Source organism: Sphaerodactylus townsendi, linkage group LG01 (genome assembly GCF_021028975.2).
Source record: "Sphaerodactylus townsendi isolate TG3544 linkage group LG01, MPM_Stown_v2.3, whole genome shotgun sequence".
Classification (NCBI taxonomy): domain Eukaryota; kingdom Metazoa; phylum Chordata; class Lepidosauria; order Squamata; family Sphaerodactylidae; genus Sphaerodactylus; species Sphaerodactylus townsendi.
Genome location: NC_059425.1, coordinates 5,146,018 through 5,164,007, shown reverse-complemented (window position 1 = coordinate 5,164,007; position 17,990 = coordinate 5,146,018). Strand labels below are relative to the sequence as shown.

The following is a 17,990-nucleotide window of genomic DNA, read 5'->3' as shown; positions in this document are numbered from 1 at the left end:
GTTTGAAAACTGGGAGAAATGGAGGGGACAGGAAACAAACCTCCTTTGAGGCAGGTCTCAGGCTGTGCCAGAAAGAACTGCTCCGCAAGAGAGGCTGCCAGAGCCCCTGAGCTGCATCCCAAAGAGGGGGGGGGGCAGAGTGGAAAACCTCCCTCCCTCCCCCTGAGTAGGCAGAACAAGATGGAAGCCTCCAGTCCTGGTCAGCAAGGCTATACAGAACAATTCAGACCTAGATGGATTAAAACTATTTAAAACTGTTTAGAAGAGTTGTTTTTATACCCCAATTTCTTCTGCTTTTAAAGAGTCTCAAAGTGACTGACAAACCCCTTCGATTCCCCTCCCCAAATGGGGCAAGTGGGGCCGAGAGAACCGTGACTGGCCCAAGGTCACCCAGCAGGCTTCATGTGCAGGAGCAGAGAATTGAAGCCTGATCTCCAGATTAGAGTCTAACCACTCTTAACCACCACCCCACCCGGGCTCTGAAAATATGGTGTCTGGTAATGAGTTCCCCTCATAAATCAGGTCACTCAACAGGAGGTGTGGGGGATGGGTGGGGTGGGTGGAGGAGATCCTTCTTATGGGGTGAGCAAAGAACTGGGGGTATGGCCAAGAACACTAGGCGGTACAAGCACTAGAAGAAGAAGAAGAAGAAGAAGAAGAAGAAGAAGAAGAAGAAGAAGAAGAAGAAGAAGAAGAAGAAGAAGAAGAAGAAGAAGAAGAAGAAGAAGAAGAAGAGGAGGAGGAGGAGTTTGGATTTATACCCCACCTTTCTCTTTTGTAAGAAGACTCAAGGTGGCTTACAAGCTCCTTTCCCTTCCTCTCCCCACAACAGACACCTTGTGAGGCAGGTGGGACTGAGAGAGTTCAGAGAGAACTGTGACTAGCCCAAGATCACCCAGCAGGAATGTAGGAGTACAAAAACACATCTAGTTCAACAAGTAAGCCTCCGCTACTCAGGTGGAGGAGTGGGGAATCGAACCTGGTTCTCCAGATTAGAAGCCACCTGGAGTTATAACCCCCTTTATCTCCTGTAGGAGACTCAAAGGGGCTTATAAACTCCTTTCCTTCCCGCCCCCCAACAAACACCCTGTGAGGTGGGTGGGGCTGAGAGAGCTCCTCTGAACTGTGACTAGCCCAAGGTCACCCAGCTGGCGTGTGTGGGAGTGCACAGGCTAACCTGAATTCCCCAGATAAGCCTCCACAGCTTAAGAGGCAGAGCTGGGAATCAAATCTGGTTCCTCCAGATTAGAAAGCACCTGCTCTTAACCACTACGCCACTGCTGCTCCCAGGAGAGTCCAGCTGGGAGGTACAACCATCTCTGCCTTCAACCACTGGTAGAACAGCTCCATTTGGGGCTGATGGGATTTGTAGTCCATGAACATCTGGAGAGCCACAGGATGCAGACCCCTGAGCCGGCGGACCCCCTACTGCCCAGCCAGTGGAACCTCAGCCACCATTTGGGGTCTGAGCGGCTCTGAAGAAAGCTTACAAGGTTCAGCTCCTAAGCTGCCCTCCTGGCAGTGCCCGCTGTTCATCCTCCAGCTCTGGCATATCTGGGCCAGATGGCACTTTTCACAGGCCCCATCTTTTGGCAAAGGGGCTGACAGTTGTTGTGGGCTTTCTGTGCTGCGTGGCCGTGGTCTGGTGGATCTTGTTCCTAACGTTTCGCCTGCATCTGTGGCCGGCATGTTCAGAGGTGTATCACAGAGAGAAGTCGGTTACACACTGTGATACAGCTGAAGATGCCAACCACGAATGCGAAGCCAGCTATCCGCAACCCTGCCAACTCCCACAACCACTAGTTCAATCCGAGCCCTTCGGGGAAGAGGCGGCCTAGAAATCTAAAATATAAATAAATAAATAAATAAATAAAATAAGAAAGTCTTTGAGAATACATTGAACACCTCTATGGGGCTGACTGTTGTTTAAAATAGATCAATTACTCAAACACCCCTGGTACTAGGTAGCACTTTTAATTGCAATGGCCAGCAATGAATGCAAATTGTGTCATGTTGTGTTAATGGATGAGATCCTTTTGATAAGACAAGAAAGCTGAAAAATGCTGCCCAAAAAAAGGCACAGGAATTGTTCTTCCAGTGGTGGACTCTTTTCGTGGATTACTGGAATAAGAATAAGAGATCAGGGTAGGGAGCCTGCGGCGAGGCATCGCGTCTTCTGCCCTTTTCACGGCTCCGCGAGCGGGCAAACTTCATCCTTGCCCGCCCTGCGGTATAATGCCGATGGATGGCCAGACTTGGCTTTCCCTCGCCATGCTTGTTGGAGTGGAGGCGGTAGCTTTCGATGGCCAGCAAGGCGAACGTAACTTCATCCTTGCCGCCCTGCAGGCAGCGGGGCGGCGCGCAATTGCCGCGGCTGGCTGGGCGAAATGCAGCGAGGCTTCCCCTCTTGCCTTACCCGTTCGAGCAGGGCTTTCACCTGGCGGCTGGCAAGGCCAAGCCTGGCTACCCTTGCCGCCCTGCGGAAGATGGCAGGGTGAAGCATCCATGCGCTTCTCAGAATTAGTGTAGTAAAAGGTAAAAAAACCCAATATATACAGTGTTATCTTTTTTTAAATGTCAAAAATTATTTGCGGCTCCAAGTGTTTTCTTTTCCCGTGGAAAACGGGTCCAAATGGCTCTTTGAGTGTTAAAGGTTCCCCACCCCTGCTCTAGTCAAAGGCTGTAAGAAAAGAAGCGTTTTATATAAGGCAGATCAGTCGCTGGGTGTCAATACAACAAAAACAGAATTGTGTTCTTGGAAAAATAGGATTGTCGCTGAATTGCATCTTTTAATACTCTTTTAAAAACTGCGTATTGTTGCTTCATGGTAAGGCTGACCCTGTTCCCCCCCCCCCCATGCCTCAATTTCCTGTGTGTCCCAAGGGTGTAGGTTCAACAGATTTTTATCTACTGTGTGTGTGTGTGTGTGTATGTGTCCCCATTGTCTGAAGACTGGGATTTCTTGGCTTGTATCATTTCTGCGAGCTGCCCTAGAAACTTGGGGAATGTGGCAGATGAAAGGAAGACGTATTTCTTGGAAGATGTTTGGAGCTGTGTTTGTGTGTGGGGGGGGGAATTGGTGGGCTGAGAGGTCTCGGAAAGGGCGTGCTCCCGGGCTTCCCCCTCTCCTGTGCAAGAGAGACAGCTTGCCCCTTCCTGGTCATCCTCCTGTCCACCATTTTGCTTTGCACAGGGGCTCAAGGTGGGGGGGGGGCTCTTTGGGGGCCCCCCTCCCTCCCTCATCTGAGCAGCCTGGCCCTTTCCCTTGGCACTAACTTCTCTTGCTCAGTCTCCAGGGAAACAGGCTCCAGTGGCTGGGGGGGGGGGGGGATCCCCTCCACGCCTTCTGGAGGTCAGGCAGGGAAAGAGGGGGCTCAAGAAGAACTCATGGGAAGAGGGGGGGAGGTTGGCTTGGGAGAAAGAGTTGGGGGGGGGGGCAGGCAGAGGTGGAAAAGAGGCCAACCGCCGCCTTCCTGAAATCCTAGCAGCGAATGCACATTCTTAATACCCAAATGTCACATGCCTTTCTGGAGCCCAGGGTTGGGGGTGGGGGTGTGTGTGGGGTGGGGGTGGGGGCTGCGCTATTATAGTGGAGGGGAGGGCCGCCATTCAGAGGCCCAGAGGCGGAGGAGTTGGCTGCGGCGGCCCTTCCCACCAAGGAGGAGAAAGGGCAGCCTTGTGCTCCCCCCACCCCCTGCAACCCGGCAACAGAACAAGGCCAAAGCCGAGAGCTCGCCCCCCCCCCCCCCCGGGAGGAAGAATGTTCCGCAGCAGCAGCAGCTCCCCCCTTCCTCTTCCTCCACGCACAAGCTGAGTCAATAGCCGGGGCAGGAGGAGCAGAAGGGCCAAATCCGCCCTGGGGGGGCAGGCAGGCAGGCAGGCCAAGCAACAAGGGCGCGGCACAAACAGCCCCCCCCCCCCAGCCTGGCTCCAGAGGGGGCCGACTTGGACGGCTCAGAGGAAGCCCTTGGGGGTCTCAGGGGCCGCGAAGGTCACGGCCGAGAAGAGCCCCGACGGCGTCCCGTTCTCCCAGCTGGGGGGCGGCCAAGGCCAGCGAGCGAGGCCAGCCAGGCAGCCCCTCGCAGGCCCAGAAGGGAAAACGCGAAGCCCCCCCCCCCCGCCCCGTGGCCCTGCTCTGGGAGCCCGCAGGGAGCGGCGGCGTCGTGTCCACTACAGATCCGGCCCTCCCCTTCCCACACAATGACTCCCCCACCGCCCGGACTGACATGGGGGGGGGGGGGCGCCTGCTTCCGCTGACTGGACGGCGCGGGATCGGGGCCCAGGAGCCGAGCTCGGGTCTGCGGCCGGAGGGGGCCTGCCAGCCTCTTGGGGGAGGGGGGGGGTCTGCCCGTTGCCTTCCCCGGGGGCGGAGGAGTGCAGAGCCCTGCCATGACCCGTCCATTTCCTGGCGGGGGTCTCAGCCAGAGCCCCCCTCCAGGTCGGGCCCGGGCTGCGGGCGACAGAGATGGGTTCCGCGGCGGGGGGGGGGCTTTCTGCTCCCCCGACCCACTCTCCCGCGGCGGGGGGGGGGGGCGAAGGCGCAGGCTGGCCAACGGCCCCCGGGAGGCTCCGGCCCCGCGCCCGGCTCGGACACGCGCTGCGAGCCCCGCCCGGGGAGAGGTCTCCGCTCGCCCCGCCCCGCCCCGCCCCGCCCCGCCCCGCCCGGCGGCCTCGGAGCATGCACAGAGCGCCCCGCCCCCGCGCACATCTGGCGGGGCGGAGCTGGGAGGCGCCCGGCCGCCAGCCATGGATGCTCCGGCCCGTTGGCCGCTACCCTCGACCCCCGCGCCCCCGCGGCCGCCCCTCCTGCTCCTGCTGCTGGCCGGTGCGTGCCCGGTGGGGTGGGGCGGGGCGGGGAAGGCCGGGAGGGGAGGGGGCCGCGCTCTGGTGGGGGGGGGCGGGGACTCCTTGGGCCGCTGGGTGGAGGGGGCGGAGGGAAGCGGGGTTGCCCCCACCGGGAGCCCTGCCGGTTCAGTCCTGCGTCCGACGCGCAGGTAGACTGTTCCGGAGCGTGGAGGTTCCTTTTCCCGCCTGTCCGCCTGCGACCGGCGACGGGTCCGGCCTGCCCAGCCAGGCCTTGGAGGGAGACCCGGCCTCGTGGGGGGGGGGGGGCAGCCTGACTTAAGAGGGCCCCCCTGAGCCAAAAGCATGGGGAGACCCCTCGCTGTAGATGCAGCCTGCAGCGCCCAAGGCCCCCCCACCCCGGGGCTCGGTTTCCCGCCCTTGTTTGTGCAGCATCCGGGTTCGTTGTCCTGCTTTGGGGGGGGGGGGGGGCTGCCCGGGCCCGGCAGCAGCAGAGCCTTCCTGGCCGTGGCCCCGGCCTGAACTGGGGACCCCCCTTTTGCCTGGGGTCTGGCGATGCGGAGGAGTGAAAGCAGAAGGGGAGCAAAGCAGCAGGGTGCCTGGGGGGGGGGGGCAAGCTGACCCGTTCCTGGCCTTTGATGTCCAGACCGCGCCAGGTGCCCCTGCCTGCCAGGTGCGCAGGAGCCCCCCCCCCATCTCCTTTGTGGGAACCAGGGGTGGCAGAGCCCCCCACCTCTCCCCAGTATTTCTGCGCAGCCACCATGGGCTGACAAATGTGCCCTTTGCATGGCTGGCATTGGGGCTATCTGGATTTCTGCGGCACCAGCCAGGATGGAGAAGTTGTGAGTGGCACCCCCCAAACCCCCCCCCCACTTCCAGTCCCCGCAGAGGGGCCTGGCTGTTGAAAACAGATTCTCATTTCATTTATTTTATTTTATTTACATTTATACCCCACCGTATCCCAGCGACTCAAGGCGGCTTGCAATAAAAACAATCCAGAAACACAACAAATAAGTATGAATATTGGCATTTTTAAAAGCTGAAATGCATAACTTTTTTAAAAAAACCCAAATACAAAGAGCAGCACACGGGGAGGGGGGGGGTGGATAGAAGGGAAACCCCCCACGTTTAATAGTATTTTGCTAGCCACGATGCTTAAAAGGTGTGTTCCTGTTCGAAATCAAACCCAGGCGTTTCCCACACTGTGTGGCTTTTGTTCTCCTGTGGCTGGGTGCATATGCGCTGACCTAGATAGCGGCATGGGGGGGGGGGGCTTTTTGTTGAGGAGGCCTCCATCTTTCCCCAGCCAGGTACCGCGTCTGTGCTGTGAAAGCGCCTGCCTCTCCATCTCTCCGGAGCCGCCCTGGGTGGCATCCTCCAGTCCCCCTTGGCAGCCTGGCAACGGGCGGGCGGGCGGAACTTGCCTGGCAACGGTCCCCGGGGGCTTGGTGTGTTGGGGCTGGAGCTCAGCCTCTGCCCCACGTGCGCGGGAGGGCATCAGGCGCCAGGCAGTGCTTGGTGGGTCTCAGAGGGAGGCCCACGGCGGCCCTCCTGGGTGCTGAATGTGATGGAATGAGGCCTCTTGTTTTCTTCCCGGCATCCCCCCAGAGGATGCAATTATTCCCCAGTTGTATTTTTGATTCCAGGAAGCAGATTCTCCAGAATGGGAAGGCCTCAAGTACAAAGGGGAAGATTGAAAGGAGAGGAGGTTTTCTTTCCTTTTGGCCCAAGGACCTCTTTGTTTTTCCGAAGGAAAACTGTCGGGGCAAAAACCTCCTAGGACAGTGATGGCGAACCTATGGCACGGGTGCCAGAGGTGGCACTCAGAGCCCTCTCTGTGGGCACACGCAAACAGAGTCCCCCCCTCAATCTAGGCTGGCCTGGGCCGCTGGGCTCGATTATTAGCATAAAACCTAAGACCTAGTTTTGGGGAAGCAATGTAGGTAACCCTGTTAAGCTCTGTTAAACCCCACTGATTTTCATGTGAAGAACTAAAGCGCGATCCTTTATTTGAGAGTAAGCTCGGTTGCTGGCCATGGGGCTTGCTTCTGAGAAAACCCTCCTAGGGTCGTGATTCACCCGTTGGAACAGTTGCACGGTTGGCAAAGCCACCAACTACAACCAAGCCACCAACTACAACCAAGCTTACTCCTGAGTAACACACACCTCGGAGCCAACTGTTTTTTCTAAACAAAAACCTCAGTATTCAGGTTAAATTGCTATGTTGGCACTTTCCGATAAATAAGTGGGTTTTGGGTTGCAATTTGGGCACTCGGTCCCGAAAAGGTTCACCATCACTGTCCTAGGACATATTTTCTACCTTAGAATCATAGAGTTGGAAGAGACCCCAAGGGCCATCAAGTCCAACCCCCTTGGAATGAGTAAAATGCTTTTAAAGACAATACTTTTATGACTCAAAATGGGGTAGTCTGGAAATGTGCTTAGACTTTTTTCCCCCAGTGGAAAACCTGGGCAATTTTGGGGAACACTGAAATTTTAAAAACACAATCTATGTCATCAGACAATAATCCCTATGTATGCTGTGGATGTTTATCACATTTTCAAGTTTTGTTTAAATGTGGTTTAAGTTTTGACAGCATTGAACATGCTCCAATATGTTTAGTGATAATAGCTTAGTGCATAGTTTAAGGTGTTTCATTTAAAGCATCACTTGATATCCAAACCTGCTGGAAGTCCTACCCATTCTAATTTTAAGGAAGTTTCTGTTCAAAATAATAGACTTTATGTAATGTATGAAGGCATTTCATACTTTCCTATACCCATAAATGTGCCAAATAGTACAATTTGATATGCTAAAAAGTTACAAGAATGCATTTTATGTTCCTAAATCAGTAGAAACGGTATAGGTTTGATTGGAAAGTAAATATTGCATATGTTTCAATTTTATTGCAAGGCTGTTATTCCAAAGTTGAAAGTTGTTGTCTGTACAAAGAAGACCCTGGGACCTTAAAACTCTGCTTAACATCTTGGGGCGACATTCTCCCATCTTAACTTTCTTAAATCTCATCACTGGGGGTGAGAGGGATCTTGGGTACCTTGAGTGTCATTCTTTGGGTCTCTGATCACTAGGGAGTAGTTTGGCCGTCCCATATATGGGGGGCTTTGCATCTAAGATGCAGAAGATGTCTCTTAGCCAGAGAATTTGTTTTAAAGGGTAAATTCTCAGAGGGAAGCCAGAGGCCTTTCATGCGCATGTTGAGCACCAGATAATGTGTTTGACATTTAATTGATATACCCTGTGTAGCTACATGGCTGCATTATCTGTCATCCAATTCCATATTCAGCCACTAAAATAATTAAAAATATGGATGACCCAATACAAGCAGAAGCATAACTGAAGAGGACAAGTGAGGTTTGCCAAACTCCAAACCTCTTTCTTTGAGGACTACACACAAGGCATGTGAGAAGATGCTTGGCTGTAATCCCGGAAGTGCCAGAGTCAAATATTATTAAGCACACACTCCTTTGAGAGTTTTGTACATTAGAGCTGTAAGTATTGGGCCATTGAAGGAATTCCGAAACCAAGCTCACCAGAGTTTGGTCAGCCCAAACCCAAACATGATTGTGGAATGAAGACAGATTATTTACAAGTTGCTAATATTTGTATTGCACACTTTGTAGTTATACGTGAGTGTGTATTGTAATCCGAAAACATTTATTTGGGTTAAGAGGTTCAAGGAGCACTTTTGTATATAAGCACAAGAATTTTTCACTAGAAAGATTTAAAATGCATTGCTGTCTTAGGACAAGTGTGTTAGCTCTTAGGGCAGGGGTGGCCAACCTATGATGCTCCAGATGTGCATGGACTACAATCCCCATCAGCCCCTGCCTGCAAGGCCAATTGGCCAGGCTGACAGGGGCTGATGGGAATCGTAGTCCATGCACATCTGGAGCACCATAGGTTGACCACCCCTACCTTAGGGTGTAAAAGTAGTTTGGATATATACACTCCAGAGGTGGCTGGGAGATCTCTTGGAATTTCAACTGATCTCCAGACTGATCCATTCCCTTGGAGAGGCCGGCTCCTTTGGAAGCTGGACTCTGCAGCACTGGACGCCTCTCCGGCCCACCCCCTGCCCCGCCTCCTCAGGCTGCTCCTCTCCGTCTCCAGCAACTCCCCTAACCCAAAATTGGCCAGTCCATGGCTAGAGCAGCAGTGGCGAAGGAGGTTAAAAGCTCGTGTATCTAATCTGGAGGAACCGGGTTTGATTCCCGGCTCTGCTGCCTGAGCTGTGGAGTCTTATCTGGGGAATTCAGATCAGCCTGTACACTCCCACACACGCCAGCTGGGTGACCTTGGGCTAGTCACAGCTTCTCGGAGCTCTCTCAGCCCCACCCACCTCGCAGGGTGTTTGTTGTGAGGGAGGAAGGAAAAGGAGATTGTCATCCCCTTTGAGTCTCCTACAGGAGAGAAAGGGGGGATATAAATCCAAACTCTTCTTCACTCTTCTTCTAGATCTCTGCAGTTGTGGGGACTGTGATGGTGAGGGCCATATTTGCCTCCTCCCTCATACCAGCTTCTAAGAAGAGTTATCCTCCCCCCCTCTGAAGAAATCAACAGGTTTAGAGGGGCGTAGGTTTGGGGGAGGCCCAACCTCCTGTCCGGAGGCGGGCGTTTGCAATGGAGTGCGTCTTTTGGGCCTCTTGGTTAAGAAGCGCATTTTCTATGCAGTTCCTGCAGCAGCTGTGGTGGACTTTTACCTTGTTCAACGTATCTGAGGAATGAATCATTAACTCTTGGAAGCTCCTGCCCTGAACCTCTGATTGGTCTCCCCGGGGCCCCTGGACTTGGGCCCAGCTCTTCTGCTGCAAACCAACCCGGCTGCTCAGCCCTAAACGCTGGACGGGATTCCTTTAAAAAATAAAATTTAACCTCCAGTTAACCATTTTATTCAAAACATTTCCACGCAGGCCGGGTTTCCAAGGCAGCTCACACCAAGCCAGCAAAACATTGCAAACCTCAAAACAGTGTTTACAATACAACGATATATACAATCTTCGCAACGGTCAAATAAAACGCTTATAAGCACACAAAGAGGGCCAATAAAACTGGGTGAGAATATTCCAAACCAGACAAACAAGTCTTGGCACCAATAGTAGGAGGCAGAGAAATGTCTTGCCTGGGGGTGGGGGGAAATTCCATGATTTGGTGCCATTACCGAGAAGGCCTTTCCTTGGGTTTGTACCTGTCTAGCTTGGGGGGGGCGGGGGCAATTGATGCAGGGCATCCAGACTCCAGGGGGGGGGGGTTCCCTCCTCCTTGCCCCATAGCAGAGACTCGAGAGGCTCGGCATAAATTCCATCAAGGCTCTTTTGCCCCCCCAGCCCTACTGTTCTTGGGAGGGGCACCCCAGTAATTACAGCTGCCACCAATAGCACCCCCTCCCTTTCCCCCTGGTGTTGTGGTTAGCAAAGTGTGCAGCGTGCCTGTGTGAGAGAAGATGGTTTGGGTTGGACTTCCTTCCTGCCTGTTCCGTTCTCCTGTAGCTCAGCGGGTGCTGGGGTGCCCCTTCGGTGCCCGGCTGACAGCGTGGAAACACGACTGGTTTTGTGAGTGGGATTCTAAAGGCTCGGCCAAATCGCGCTCAAGAGCATGAAGAGAACAGATCCCTCGAACTCAACCTAAATCCTAAATTAAGCAGGGATAATCGGGACGAGGGCCGTGGTCTCCTGGACGGGCTCAAAAGCAAACGCCTCTTTATGAACTGTGGTCTGTCTGTTGTATATTTGCTGCTGCTCTTGTGGGATCGGCTTCTGCTTTTGCATTCCCTTTGCTGCAGAGTTTGTGATGTAGAATGTCTAATGCTTTTTTCTTTTTGCAAGTTTTTCCCTCTAAGTTCATAATCCTGCACATGAATCAAATCCTTCAGCCCTCAAGTCTTGTCTGCTCAGACTGGCGGTTGGCTCTACAGGGTCTTGGAAGAAGAAGGAGTTTGGACTTATATTCACCTTTCTCTCATGTAAAGAGACTCAAAGGGGCTGACACGCTCCTCTCCCTTCCTCTCCCCACAACAGACACCCTGTGAGGCAGGTGGGACTGAAAGCGGTCCAAAGAACTGTGACTGGCCCAAGGTCACCCAGCTGGCTTCACGTGCAGGAGTGGGGAAACAAATCCAGCTCACCTGATAAGAGTCCTCTGCTCATGTGGAGAAGTGGGGAATCAAACCTGGTCCTCCAGATGAGAGTGGCGTAGGAGGTTAAGAGCTCGTGTATCTAATCTGGAGGAGCCGGGTTTGATTCCCAGCTCTGCCGCCTGAGCTGTGGAGGCTTATCTGGGGAAGTCAGATTAGCCTGTGCACTCCCATACACGCCAGCTGGGTGACCTTGGGCTAGTCACAGCTTCTCGGAGCTCTCTCAGCCCCACCTACCTCACAGGGTGTTTGCAGTGCCTTTGGAAGGGCAAAGTGGAGTGAGGCTGAGAGAGCTCCGAGAAGCTGTGACTAGCCCAAGGTCACCTAGCTGGCGTGTGTGGGAGTGCACAGGCTAATCTGAACTCCCCAGATAAGCCTCCACAGCTCAGGCGGCAGAGCTGGGAATCAAACCCGGCTCCTCCAGATTAGATACACGAGCTCTTAACCTCCTACGCCACTGCTGCTCCTTTACAATTACAATTCCCATAAGCCCCTGCCAGCATGGCCAAGTGGCTGATGGGAATTGTAGTTCATGGCAGGGGCTGATGAGAGTTGTAGTTCATGAACATGGAGAGCCACAGGTTGCAGACCCCGGCACCACAACCAGTTGAATCCGGCCATGAAAGCCTTCGACAGTACACCTCCACAATTGTTTGCAAGTGGATTTTGCTACTCTGCACAGCTGCCGAGTGGATTGAAAGTGGATTGAAAGCGCGTCATTCTGCACGTGTGGAAGGGGTGTAACTCCTAATCCTGTTGCATCGTTTTCTGGATGTCTTCTGCTGTCTCACGTCACTGTTTTGTATTGTGTGGTCCAGTTGTGAGTCTCCGTAAGGCAGGCTACAAATAAAGCAAGTAGGCCTGAAAAGAGCCGGGGGAACCAATGGGCTCCGGCAGCTGTGGGTTGTCTGTCCAGGCCGGGTGGTCGTGGCCTGGTCTGGCCCCTGCTGTTTCCTTGTGGGATCTGTTGCTCTTGTTGGGATTCTCTGTTGTGGCTAAACCCTCGTCCTCCTTCTCCGCAGCTCTGAGCAGCGCGAGGGACGTCCACCTGCCCCCTGGGCCTCTGCACCGCATCGTGGGCACCTCCATCTTCATTCCCTGCAACGTGTCTGAGTACGAGGGGCCCACCCAGCAGCATTTTGAGTGGTTTTTGTACCGCCCGTCCGCTCCAGACATCTCCATCGGGGTGATCAGCACCAAAGACCCCAACTTCCCGTATGCCGTCTTCGGGCCACGAGTTCAGGCAGGAGACGTGTCCATCCGGCGGGTGCGGGGGGACGCTGTGGAGCTGCACATCAAGGAGATACGTGCGGAAGATGCGGGGGTCTACGAGTGCTACACCCCCTCCACCGACTCCAAGTACCTGGGCTCCTACGGCAGCAAGGTGGAACTCAGAGGTACCCGAGACGGATATCTTGGTGGTTATTGGTGGGCTGGAGGCCGGTGATACTGGAGTGTTCCAGAGATGGGACCCAATGAGCTGCAAGAAGTCACGTGACATCGGAGTCATGTGACATTGGAGCCCTGGTGTGGGACAGAGTTAGGACCTTCCAGCTGTTGGGTGGCAGACCCAAACAGCTGGGGATAGGAAACAGGAGCCAAGTACCAGGAGGTGCCTCTTAGTAAAGAACAGACCACACCGTGTGGTCTTTCGAAAGGCGGCAAAATTGACCATCCTGTAGAGTCTTGAAACAGTCCTGAGGGTCCTTGATAAATTAGGACCTTGATAAATTAGGTGAGTGGGCTAAGAAATGGCAAATGCAGTTCAATATAGCAAAATACAAAGTGATGCACATAGGGGCAAAAATACCAAACTTCACATACACGCTACAGGGGTCAGTGCTATCAGTCACAGACCAGGAAAGGGATTTGGGCGTCTTAGTGGATAGTTCCATGCATGGGAATGTCAACTCAATGCATGGCAGCTGTGAAAAAGGCAAACTCTGTGCTAGGGATGATTAGGAAAGGAGTTGATAATAAAACTGCAAGGATTGTCATGCCCTTATATAAAGCAATGGTGCGACTGCACTTGGAGTACTGTGTTCAGTTCTGGTCACCACATCTCAAAAAGGATATCAAAGAGATAGAAAAAGTGCAGAGAAGGGCAACGAGGATGATTGAGGGACTGGAGCACCTTCCTTATGAGGAGAGGCTGCAGCGTTTGGAACTCTTTAGTTTGGAGAGGAGACGTCTGAGGGGGGATATGATTGAAGTCTATAAAATTATGCATGGGATAGAAAATGTTGACAGAGAGAAATTTTTCTCTCTTTCTCACAATACTAGAACCAGGGGGCATTCATTGAAAATGCTTGGGGGAAGAATTAGGACTAATAAAAGGAAACACTTCTTCACGCAACATGTGATTGGTGTTTGGAATATGCTGCCACAGGAGGTGGTGATGGCCACTAACCTGGATAGCTTTCAAAGGGGCTTGGACAGATTTATGGAGGAGAAGTCGATTTATGGCTACCAATCTTGATCCTCTTTGATCTGAGATTGCAAATGCCTTAGCAGACCAGGTGCTCGGGAGCAGCAGCAGCAGAAGGCCATTGCTTTCACATCCTGCATGTGAGCTCCCAAAGGCACCTGGTGGGCCACTGCGAGTAGCAGAGAGCTGGACTAGATGGACTCTGGTCTGATCCAGCAGGCTAGTTCTTATGTTCTTATGAGGGTCCCTGACCCCTTGATGGGAGACCCCCACTTTTGGCTTTCAGGCAGTGACTGGCAGCGCCAGGTCTGGTATCAAGTCAGCATACCAGATGGCAGTGATGTAGCAGCCCCACATGCAGGGTTGTTGTTAACTCAAAGTCTCTTTTAAAAAAATGATGGTGTTGAGATTGTGAGTCACCTGCAAACATTGTGTTTGAGCCAATGGGCCAAGCAGATGCTGTCGTAGCCCATCCTAGATTGTGGGCCCTGTTCGGGCAGGTGGGGCCACCACAGAGTAGGCAGAGATGGGAACAGCTGAAGGCAGTGCAGACTCCTTGGGTGTGGCTTGACTTGACAGAACAAGGAGGGGCTGATGGCTGACGGCAAGGGGAACGGGAAAATGCCGTAATGGTTGGTCAATTCGCAAACCAGTGGGAAGCCACCTGAACAAGCCGAATAATCAGAGCCAGGCCTGACTGCTGCCGTTTCTTCCTGCCCCAACAGTGCTGCCCAACAAACTCTCCGTTTCCGCTGCCTCCCCCCCCATCGCCAAGCCCGTCCTCCGGAGCCGCGGGGCCGTCGCCGCCTCCCCCCCGCTGCCTCGGGTGACCCTTTCCGAGAGCCAGGAGCTCCGGCTCACCTGCACGGCCCTGACGGAGACGCAGGAGCACACCCACCTCTCCGTCTCTTTCGGCGTCTCTGGCACCGAGGACCCCGGGGGCCGTGCGGCGGCGCAGGAGGTGATCGGGCTGCGGAGAGACTTTGCCGTGGAGGCCGGCGGGCGCTTCGCGGAGCGGCACCGAGACCACGAGCTGTCCCTCGCCAAGCTGGGCCACCGGCAGTACCAGATGGCGCTGGGCTGGCTCAGGCCGGAAGACGCGGGGCTCTACCACTGCACTGTGGGGGAATGGATCCAAGATCCCGACGGCAGCTGGCAGCAGATCGCAGAGAAGCGCGTGCCTCTCGCCCAGGTGGCCGTCCGCACCATCAGTAAGTCTGTCCTGACTCTCTCCCCTCCGGAGGTGGGTGAATCTCCCCAGCCCTGTTTTCCATGTCATTTTGGAGTTCAAAATGGTTTGTTCCTGATCAGAACCTCTCAACTAAAGAGGGAGGACTCTTTGCAAGGAACCGTGCAAATTCTGCAACCTTTTAAGGCTACTTTTATTGTTTGGTTTCAGTTGTTATGATTTATTTATGATGTTATTATTGGGATTTTTTAAAATTGTTTTTAAACTAGGTAAGCCACCTACAGACTCTGGTATAAAACAGGGTATAACTGTTTTAAAATAAATAATTTTTTTACAATTTATTTTATTACAGTTCTACCCCTCCCGTCCCTGCCAAAGCCGGGCTCAGGGCAAATTATAGTAATTAAACATTAGTATTCCAGTTATAAATAACTTAGGGGTTGTGGGTTTTCTGGGTTGTATCCCAGAAGATGCCAGGCACAGATGCCAGGCACAGATGCAGGCAAAACGTCAGGAGAAAATGCTACTGGAACACGGCCATACAATCCAGAAAACCCACAACACCCCAGTGATACATGCCGTGAAAGCCTTTGACAATACAATAAATAACTTAATTCTAAAAATCGCATATATACCTAAAGATGGCTGTTTCAGTAGGAGTACCAGACCCCAAACCTAACAGACCTTCATCCCATAAGAACATAAGAACAAGCCAGCTGGATCAGACCAAAGTCCATCTAGTCCAGCTCTCTGCTACTCGCAGTGGCCCACCAGGTGCCTTTGGGAGCTCACATGTAGGATGTGAACGCAATGGCCTTCTGCGGCTGTTGCTCCCGATCACCTGGTCTGTTAAGGCATTTGCAATCTCAGATCAAGGAGGATCAAGATTGGTAGCCCGATTTAATCCCTTTTACTGGAACTTTTTCGGGTGGGGAAAAGGGATTAAGGGGTGCCCAGTAAAAGTGCCCAAATATATCACTGCCCCTGCTCCTTATTTAACTTATCTGGATAACAAAGATCTAAGGAGAGCTTTTACTCTTGCAAGAAGTGCACATTTACCTTCTGCTGCCTTAGAAGGGAAATACCAAAAGATACCTTACGCTGCAAGGTTATGTTCTTGCTCTCTGAATTCTGTAGAAACTATAGAGCATATGTTATTCAAGTGTCCCCTTGATGAGGAGGCAAGGAAAAAATGCCTGTCACATCTACTACACAAGATGATATATTGTTCTGATAAAGTTTCTTGTGAAAAACTATTACAAGATAAGGAGAATATTACTAAACGGGTAGCAAAATTCTGTCGATTCATTATGAAAAAGAAAAAAATGATCTGAATATGGCATCCCCCTTAGATATTTTTGTTTTGTCAAGTAATTTTATGCTTGGGTGCTGTGTGGTTTCCGGGCTGTATGGCCGTGTTCTAGCAGCATTCTCTCCTGACGTTTCGCCTGCATCTGTGGCTGGCATCTTCAGAGGATAAGGATCTTCATGATCCTCTGAAGATGCCAGCCACAGATGCAGGCGAAACGTCAGGAGAGAATGCTGCTAGAACACGGCCATACAGCCCGGAAACCACACAGCACCCAAGTGATTCCGGCCGTGAAAGCCTTCGACAATACATTAATTTTATGCCGTTTGGTGTGTCTACAAAGTATAATGATATATAGATGGATAGTGCTGGAACGGCGGTGAGAGATTTGCATTCTTGTTTTGTTGTAGATATTTTGGAGATTTGTAATATATTTGGTCATTGACTGTAAATAAAGTCTTCTTCAGTAAAAGTGCCCGCTGGAAACTGGGGATTGGGGAGGCCGGCTTCAGATGGATATTATGGGCTAACGAGCGGCCTCAGCCAATATAAATAAATCCGTGCCCCTGACAATCCGTTCTGTCCATTTTGCTCCCAGCTAGCCAGCTGTTGGTGTCTGTGAGTCCTTCCCACACCCGGGTCAGCTCCGGAGAACCCCTGGAGCTCTTGTGCAACGCCTCTGGGATCCTGGCTTCCCCTTTGCCCCACGTTGCTTATGCAGTGAGCTGGGAGCTCGGCAAGGAGGGCGCCACGGAGGGACGTCTGGTGGCCCAGTTGGACACAGAGGGAGCCGTCGTCCTGGGAGACAGCTATGCCAACCGTGAGGTGGGCCAACGGCACGTGTCCCTCCAGAAGCTGGGCTCGCCCCCCGGCTCCTACCGGCTGCGGATCGAGTCGGCCCAGCCGGGCGACGTGGGAACCTACTGGTGCGTGGTGCAGGCTTACGTCCTCTCCCCGAGAGCAGAGCCACGCCAAGTGGCCACCGGCAGATCAGAAGGACTGGCTGTGGACATGACGCCGGAAGGTACCTGCTTCATTGCCTGGTGTTTGTTGGGGTCTTCGATCTACTTGAGTCTGAGGCACCTTTGGAATTCTGGCACGGCGTGGCGGGTGCGGCCACAAAATGGCTACCACAGGAGGCGGGGGCAGCCGCCTGATTGCTGCTGCCTCTTACCTTCGGTCACTCGACCCAGGGAGCAGCAGTGGCGTAGCGGTTAAGAGTAGGTGCACTCTAATCTGGAGAACCATGTTTGATTCCCCGCGCTGCCCCTTGAGCCATGGAGGCTTATCTGGGGAACCAGATGTGTTTCTGCACTCCCACACACGCCAGCTGGGTGACCTTGGGCTAGTCACAGCTCTTTGGAGCTCTCTCAGCCCCACCCACCTCACAGGGCGGGGGAAGGGAAATTTATTTATTTATTTATTTATTCATTCGTGTGTGTGAATGAATGAATGAATGAATGAATGAATGAATGAATGAATGAATGAATATAACCGCCCTATCCCTGAGGGGCTCCAGGCGGTGTACAACAAAACTAATACAAAATCAGGTTCGGGAGCAAACTATACAATTAAACAGCAACCACCCACAGAGGCTCCATCTGTGTGGGTATTCGTTAAAATGTACTAAATTTCATTAAAAACAGCGGTTAATACCATAGTAGAAGGCCTTCTTCTTCTTCTTCTTCTTCTTCTTCTTCTTCTTCTTCTTCTTCTTCTTCTTCTTCTTCTTCTTCTTCTTCTTCTTCTTCTTCTTCTTCTAGATTCTGGTCACATCCTTGTTGCAGTTGAAAGAAGGATAGAAGTCCTAATCTTGGTAAAAGAAGCCAGCGATTAAAAACACCAATGCGCTGCTTAGCTCTTTGTCTTTTCCCAATAGCATTTTAACGGCAAAATAAACCAGGCAAAACTAGGCAAATTTGCTGTATTAATTTGCTTTATACAAGTCGAAGAAGTATTTATCTGTACGTTTATTTGGCCTTTGTTGACCGACAAACTCCCATGCACAACTCTCAACCCAAGCCGTGCAACCTCCACTGGCAGGTGTGGTGTGTTTATTGTATACATTACAATGGAACAGTGAGGGATTAAAATGGGGGATTTGCTGCC

At 52.7% G+C, this 17,990-nt stretch overlaps 1 protein-coding gene across 1 annotated transcript in view; it reads left to right on the top strand.

Annotated features, from left to right (window-relative positions):
* The first annotated feature begins 4,697 nt into the window (after positions 1-4,697).
* IGSF8 (immunoglobulin superfamily member 8) overlaps positions 4,698-17,990 on the top strand; it is a 20,075-nt gene continuing 6,782 nt past the window's right edge. The window contains exons 1-4 of the mRNA XM_048484543.1: positions 4,698-4,825; positions 11,978-12,352; positions 14,109-14,594; positions 16,480-17,060. Of these exons, the coding sequence (XP_048340500.1) occupies positions 4,747-4,825; positions 11,978-12,352; positions 14,109-14,594; positions 16,480-17,060 (1,521 nt within the window). The 5' untranslated portion in view covers positions 4,698-4,746. The remainder of the gene's footprint in view (positions 4,826-11,977; positions 12,353-14,108; positions 14,595-16,479; positions 17,061-17,990) is intronic.